Source organism: Drosophila persimilis, unplaced genomic scaffold, assembly GCF_003286085.1.
Source record: "Drosophila persimilis strain 14011-0111.01,24,50 unplaced genomic scaffold, DperRS2 tig00000000-arrow-pilon, whole genome shotgun sequence".
Taxonomy (NCBI): Eukaryota; Metazoa; Arthropoda; class Insecta; order Diptera; family Drosophilidae; genus Drosophila; species Drosophila persimilis.
The window spans coordinates 12,915,001-12,922,777 of NW_020825288.1; the positions used below are offsets into that span (position 1 = coordinate 12,915,001).

The 7,777-nt window shown below is 39.3% G+C and overlaps 2 protein-coding genes across 5 annotated transcripts in view; both read right to left on the minus strand.

Moving 5' to 3' along the window:
* The window catches only part of LOC6587405 (phosphoinositide 3-kinase adapter protein 1), a 34,052-nt gene extending 29,538 nt beyond the window's left edge, over positions 1-4,514 (minus strand). For 2 of the 4 annotated variants that reach the window (XM_026991848.1, XM_026991831.1), the window contains exon 1: positions 4,228-4,514. The gene's annotated coding sequence lies outside the window, so the exon portion shown is untranslated. Of the gene's footprint in view, positions 1-806; positions 977-3,030; positions 3,058-4,227 lie in introns of those variants that run through there. The other 2 variants (XM_026991842.1, XM_026991836.1) reach the window with 2 other exon arrangements.
* Positions 4,515-6,985: 2,471 nt separating this feature from the next.
* On the minus strand, positions 6,986-7,312 carry LOC6587425 (protein PRY2). The gene has a single exon (XM_026984552.1). It carries the CDS (start codon positions 7,310-7,312, stop codon positions 6,986-6,988), a length of 327 nt encoding a protein of 108 aa, XP_026840353.1.
* Between the last annotated feature and the right edge of the window lie 465 nt (positions 7,313-7,777).

The window sequence follows — 7,777 nt, forward strand, 5'->3', positions numbered from 1 at the left end:
AGCTGTCATGGGGATTACCCTGCCTGCCGCATGTTCTGCCACTCGTTCGTTCACTCGTATCCCCTCTGTCTCTGGCACCTGTCTGCGAATTCACCTGAAATATCTATTGTGCGTATTTAGTGGTTAATCAAATTCACTTGATTCTGATATAAACAAATCGTTTAAGTACTTTTGGCTAGCCAATTAATTCTGCAAGTATCTATAAATAGTTGATTTGATCTATAAATACATGATGAGAATAAGTTTTAATTTTCGATCGGGCTGGATACTCTTTGAAAGAAGATCTTGAATTCAGCATTTGATTACTGTGGATTGTATGTAAGTATTAAGTCGGGGTAATGCCAGGCTTATTTTTGGCTAAGAATCTATCGCACAGTAGGTGGATCTTTTGTGAACTTTCCATTAAATTTAATTAGTTAGTCCTTCTATTACTCCCTCCAAATCAATTTCATGTATCGAGTATTCTCTGAAGACTATTTACATTAATCACTGAGCATATTGATATGTTGTTACTATAAACCGTGTCGGTGTCGGTCCTTCAACTTTCTTAAGCCTTTGAAATAGGCCAAGCCACCCTTTTCATGGCTCAGAGTCCCCCTAGAACACCTGAAAATAGAATAGCATTCCCTTGAAATTGTAAGAGTAGATGTACTCTTGCTAGCTGGGTGGTTTGTATCCCAGTCGCTACCCATTTGCTTGACCAATGGGTGGTCCCCCTCCTTAAATGCACAGATTTATGACATATTTTCGATGGATTTATCACAATTTTATATTTTCAGAATTTCGGCACGTAAAATTGCACTTACACAAAGGAAGAAACCGGCGAGAGGCGAGGGAGGCGAAATGGGAAAAGTCCGACAATAGGCGATTCAGAAGATTGACGATATGCGAGAGCAATTTACAAGATCGTTTATTCCGCGTATACCCCCAGAGTTTTGCAATTGAGCGCCGCACGAGACGGAATAAAATCGAATAAATCAATTGAGGCGTTCTTCGGCAGCGTTTTGGCTTTTCGAATTTGTCAAACGGCCAATAAAGAAACGAAAAAATTAAGTTATTCAAAAGCGAGGCGCGGGTCGCTCTCGCCGACCAATGCCAATAACATTCATAATAAATATTCACAATCGACACGAAATACGTCAGAGCGGGAGAGTGGGAGCCAATTTATTTGCGCAACAACAAAAAGATCGTTTGTAAACAATTAAAATAATTTGCTGGATGAACAAAACAGAACAATATTCACACGAAAAGAGACATGCGAGACATAAGAGAAAACATTTCGAAGAGCAAAACTAGAAAGCAAAGAGAGCCGCAGTAAAGAACAAGAGAAAGCTTCGAGCTCTGATGCTAATTTATTTATACAAAAAATAAAATTCTTCATATAAATTTTGTACTCTTATCGAATATCTATTTAGGAAAAATGGAGCACGTTGGAAAATGGTGAGAGCAGCTGTGGGGAAAATGTAGCACAACAAACAGCTGATGCAGAGAGAGAGAGAGAGGGAGGCAGATAGCTTTTGGCAAAACACGCATACGCAATGTTGTGCCACGAAAACATTTTCATTCCACCCACACAACCGTCCACTGCATTTTTTAACAAGAAATTTTAAAAAATCTGCTGTCGTTTTCATTTGTGGATGGTTTAAACAACCGATTTCGCATAAAATTTGATTAATCATGCTAGCTATGGCAACATACAGTACGTTTCAGGGCTGAAAGTTCTTGCAAGGAAGCGTAACCATTTTCCAAATACAGGCATATTCAAAGTTTTTTCGATTATTTAATCGGTACTGTAACAAAAGTCCTCGATTAGTAATTGTTTTTGGTGATGTTCGATGCTTAATCGATTACTGACTTACATTCAATTATTAACAGAAAATATCTACCCTCTTAGCTTAAACCCTCACCACTCTTTTATGTTTGCGATACGCACTGTATCCTCGCACATATTTCTCAGGAATCTTGCCTGCTGTCTGCATTTCTGATGGACTTCACTCTGACATTTCTCGTGTTCGCAATGTTCGATGCGCTGCCCCGTCTTCTTTTTTGACATTTGTGTCAAGTCTTTCATTTTATTCGGTTTTCCGCTTATCGCGATCAGCCAAGCGAACGAACTTGTGCCAAAAAGTATTGTACTATGTGGGTGCACCACCAACGAACCACCATCAAAAGCAGCGACACAGTGGCGCTGCCTGTGCCTGCCACTGCCACGCACGTTTTACGAGCTTCGGTTTTCGGTTACTTACAGCCCGAGTACCCCTGCATAAGCACAAAGTTGTTTGACAAGCGCATAAAGACCTCGATGAGATCGTTAAATTGATGAATTTTATAGGCCCTACAACCATAACCACAACTACAACGATATTTCAACAATGAATATGGCCAACAATTAAAATTGAGTTCAATTGTTTGCCGTTTGTCAGATGTCTGTCGTCGCCCCATCACGAGCAACCTGTTGCATCTTCATTTGCATTTGCATTTGCATTCGGGTGGGCGAAGGCCCCACTATTTTCACTTTGTCTGCACTTCTGCAACACATGAAACATCTGTCTGTGATGAGGCTGATGGTGGGTCTTGGCATGTGTTCATCAGGTTTTTGTGAATTGGCAAATTAATGGAATTTTCTCGGTTTCGATTCCCCAACAAATGGTGAAGAGGAAGACAGGAATTTGGGGATAAAGAATGTTGAAGAAAGCACCAATCTTTTATTGGGTTTTTGGTTGGTAAAGTATGTGACAGAAAGATTGATTGGATTGGACGTATACTCTTCAATAGATTTAATGATAGATTGATTTTGAGTTGTATCAATTGATAGAAGGATAGACAAGCACTCCCTGGCATTCCTTCCTCCTAATTCCCTCCTCCAAAGCAATCTTTCAACACTTTCAGCAAATAAAACCCCTATAGACACACGACTTCAATAAATCCACATACGAGTGTTCTTAAATTTCCAGTCACATATAAACCGTAAAAATTCTTTTCGATTTTGCATAAATTCCATCTAAAAATAGTTTAGAATTATTCACGAACCGAATCTTACAACGTGAGATGATGGACTACGAGGATTCCAGTCTGGAGGCAGAGGCACTTCTATAAACATCCAATATGATCCTGGCCCGTGCCCAGCGCCAAAAGCCAATAACACTCGCGATCGATACCAAAACACAAAATGACAAATGGAAAATGAAATGAAATCTGTGCAACAACAATTACGGATAGATCGGAGCAACAAAAAGCACATTGTTCGTGGTATTCCATGTGAGTTTCTGAGGGAGTGTGTGGAATATTAATTAAGTGTTTGCTTTAACTTTGATTTCTTCCCCACCAAACACAAACAGATAAAGACAGAGAGAGAGAGAGAGAGAGAGAGAGTGCGAATTCGCGTTTAACAAGTGTTTTGCGTTGTAAAAACAAGCGAATCAGAGAGGAGCAAAACAGAAGAAGCGCAAAGGGGAAGAACAAGAAGAGTAGAATAAAACGATGAAATTCAAATTCGAATTAAACGCATTCCAGAAGAGATCAGCAGGCAGGCACGGAATGGGAATGGGAATGGGAACGGGAACGGGAAGGCATGCAAAACTCAGAGATCATCGTTGAGATTAAGCGCGGCAAAAGGGAAGGCACTGGGCGGGAAGAGGGACAGGAGCTTGGGGGATTGCATAAATGGCAGCCATTTGTGCATCTGTGTGTGTGAGTTCGTGTGGGCAGCAGTCGACCCTCTTAGCATTTGAGACACGCATCTTGCATATTTTCGCCTTGATGTTGATCGACAGTTTGACATTTTATGTCGTCGCCGCCTGTCAAAAGGATGGCGGTTACTTTTTTTGTTTACCCTGAAGAGTATAAGGCTTTTGAGGGAAGAAGGTTTTCAAAATCAGATCCCTATAACGCATAGTTCCAATTGAAAAGATTGATGGAATGTTTTTTCAAGAGCCAAAAATACACACATACATATTTATATCTCCAAGAGTCCTCTAGAAAGCATCGATCTTTGTGCGAAAAGTGAGTTTGTTCCTTAAGGTATTCCAATAAAAACTCCAGAAGCTCTTGTGTTATGTGCTTCCAAAGTTTTTGTTTTTAATTCTCAAAATTGGAGGACTAAATCTTATGCCCATCATAGGCGCAATCGCTTCGCAAGGGTATCACAAGTTTCGTACCTTCGGAGCTGGTTTTTCTTTACAGATTTGTAGACCATTCCCAATGGAATTCCGATTTTATCCTACTTACCTACTCTGACCGCTAGATGGCGCACTATTATCACTAATTCCGCGTTGAGCTCTTTTTGGCCAAAAATATTGTTTGTTTTCCCGTCAGGCGGCACCGTTTTGGCTCTAAATGTTGATTGCTTTCTTTTGGCCCCAACAAAGGAGAAGAGCACCAAAACACAAACATACACACACACACGGGCACACACGAATACCAGCACACACGAACACAGTGAAGCCCCTAAGGCAACGGTAAATAAATACAAAAATTCAGTCACGAACGCTTTTACTCGACTTTTCCGCGCTTTGTACGGTACAAGTATATCGGACCGTTCCGTACCCGTTCCACGACAAAACGAAAATTAAATAGTGGCTCGCTCGCACTGCCTCGATCGATGTGTGCAGAGAGCAGAGCGCAGAGCCATAAAAATAAAAGCAGAGCAGCAACGAAAAACATTGCTCCCCCGCGGGTGGAAAAAAGTTTGGCGCTTTGGAGCTCGTTTGCATTTATGTATGTACATATGTATTTGCTCTTTCGTTCGAACATTGAAGAGAGCGAAGCGCCAAAAGAAGAGCAATGAGAGAAGGAGAAAGAAATGATAGCTTTCCGGCCAGAAGCTTTTTGATACTCTTGCAGATCGATTCATGGGAGCTACTATATGATACTATATTCTTTCTATTAGTATGTAAATCCATAAGTAGCTTTTCGACAGATTAATAATTTATGCCACTACAAATCGCCCGAGAGTGGTAATATTAAAAAGGATATATTTTCACTTACATTTTGAGGTGAATATAAAAATAATTGATCCAAATAGTATGTTTGGGACGAAAATAGTTATTCTCACTCATAGATGATAAATAATTGCTATACTCCTCTGATACACATGAATCCATGAGAAATTGTAATTCCTATGGTTTGATTAAAATATTAATACATTCTATTTCTTCTAATTCCGATTCTGATTTGAAACGCAGATTTTTCACGCAATACAGCTGAACAAACTTTCATATATGGTTAGCCCGTGACTTGCCGCAGTCATATTCCTCCAGTCATCAAAGAGTGAATGAACAATATGGTTTCTCTGAAGTTCATGGTACAATTTCTGGCCATATTCTATTTCCTGGATGCCGTTTGCGCAATCAGGTGTGATGTGGAGCCCGAGGATCCGGACTGCATTGATTGCAGCCAGAAACCCAGGCATGTGCAATGCCTGGTTGGGATCAGTACCACAATTAGTCCAATTAATGTGATAGCGAGTTCTTGCTTAAATCCCAGAGTTTGCAACACATTTGAATTAGCCAAAGCTTATATTTCTTTCAAAAAAGGGTTATTAGATTGAAGTCATAAATTGCTTTGCTTTAATACTACTAACTTTTCTGTTCGTTTTTGAGTCTTTATTGGAGGACCACGAAACATCAGCCTGACAGTGATCTCAGGAAGTTTCTTTTTCGGTTAAGTATTAAATTTAGTTTGTTTACAATGAGCTGCTTCTTGGCACTCAGTCCCAGTGCTCTCCTTGTGGTTGTCGCCGGAGCCGCGGCGGTTGTTGTGGTTACCACCTCAGTGGTTGTGGTGATCGTGATGAGACATTCTGCGTTGTCGGGATCGGCGTCACAATCAATGCAGTTAGGATCATCGGGACTATCATCACAGGTGACGGCTTTGGTTCCCGTCAGGCAATAGAAAATGGCAAAGATCAGAACAAGATACTTTGTTAGCTGCATTCTGGTAGTAGTTTAACTTCTTTATCAAACTGGCTGATTTGCAATATCTTTTCAACTTAGATGCCGCTGTATTTATACGGTCTTTTGAGCGTCCTTGACGCTGGAAAAAGACTCTATTGGTTTTGTATTTGCCAATAGATGGTGATCCCAAGCTTTGGGATGTTTAATTAGCCAAAACCTGTGTTTATTTGGCAAATATACTCCTATAGTTGATAGAATAAAATAAATAAACAAGTCTTGAATGGATAATTCAGAAAAATGTATAGGTTTTCTTTGCAGAACTTTCTGGTAGTAATAATACAAACATCCATTCAATTTCTGGTTATTTGAATGAAAATAATTCTAGATTTCAGCCCTGCAGCTTGAGTTTAAAATATGGTCTGATTCTGCTCTGATTCACAAAAGATTACACTCTTGTATCCTCTATTGATATATCGAAAAATTAAAAATGTTCCATCGAGAAATCACATCCTACTGATATTCTTCTACTCCATTTGCAAACACGTAGGAAAAAAGACTCAGTTGTGCTCAGTTTCAGAAAGATACTCGTATTCTTTAAATTGAAATATTACCTGCATCGAACTGTTCAGATCTTTTAATCGCTGGCCTCAGAACGGTGACCATGTGACAAGAAGAAAAGAAATCCCCAAATTCATTAAAAAATCGACCAAATGATTATCTTTAGTAATTTATGGTTTATATATTCATATAATTCTCTCACTCACACCGCCTTCTAATTCCATAAGTTCTCCATCTGATCGCACTCACACGAACCAACAAGAAAACAATCACCAATTTTGGCAACCGTGAGCCTCAACCGCTACGAACATTTTTAACATATAATTCTATCTCAAAAAAAATTGACGGGTTATCCTTCGACTTCCTTGATCTGGTTGTTTCAAATTAAAATCGAATTTTGATGCATGTCGGGAATATATTATTTGTTAAAATTGTTGCAAAAAAAAAACACATTAAAAGATATATTGTAAATTCAATTAGTTTTTTTTATTTATTTTGGCTGTATAGGACTATCTTTTCAGATGAATTTTCGTTCAACCAGACTTATTGGTGACCTTGATCTTCCGCGTGACTTTGTATTTAAGATTCTTAATGGTGACTTTCTTCACGTTTCCCGTTTTCTTGGTGGTTTGTGGGGCGGCTGTTGGGGCAGCCGTCGTCGCAGGTGCCACTGTGGTGGTTGTCGTTGTTGTGGTCGTTGTCGTTGTCGTTGTCGTGGTGGCACATTCTGCGTTGTCGGGATCGGTGGTGCAGTCAATACAGGCCGTATCCGTGGGATCCTCATCACAGGTCACAGCTAGAGCGCCACCCAGGCAGTACAAGAAGGCGGCAATCAGGAAAAGATACTTTGTAGCCAGCATTTTGGTAATTGAACTTGATTATTCAGTTGCTAAATTCGCAATATTATGTTCGCTTATCATCAGCCATATTTATACAGATCTAGAAATGGCGAAATTTGGGTTTGTTTTATCAGTTGGATTTTTTGCGTGGATGGAATTGGCAATAGACGTCTATCGAATTGTTGACTGACTTTTGGAACGGAATGTTTAACCAGCAAACAATTAAGATTCATAGGCAAACAGTACTCACAGATGTTCAGAAAAAAAAACAAAAGTCGTTTAACAAATATACGTACATAAGTTATAGGCCTCCACCAAATAGAATTTATCATGTAGCGATTTTCTCGAGGGGACTTTTATTTATTGTCAATATAATAGGTAATATATGAAATAACGACTTTTTTGTAAGATTTTAATTGTCTATAAACATTTTGCAGCTGATTTCCAATTTCCTCGCAATTTCTACAATCTAATTATATAAATATT

Bases quoted from the DNA above. Each gene is read 5' to 3' on its own strand.
- LOC6587425 (XM_026984552.1), bottom strand. From the start codon at position 7,312: ATGCTGGCTACAAAGTATCTTTTCCTGATTGCCGCCTTCTTGTACTGC.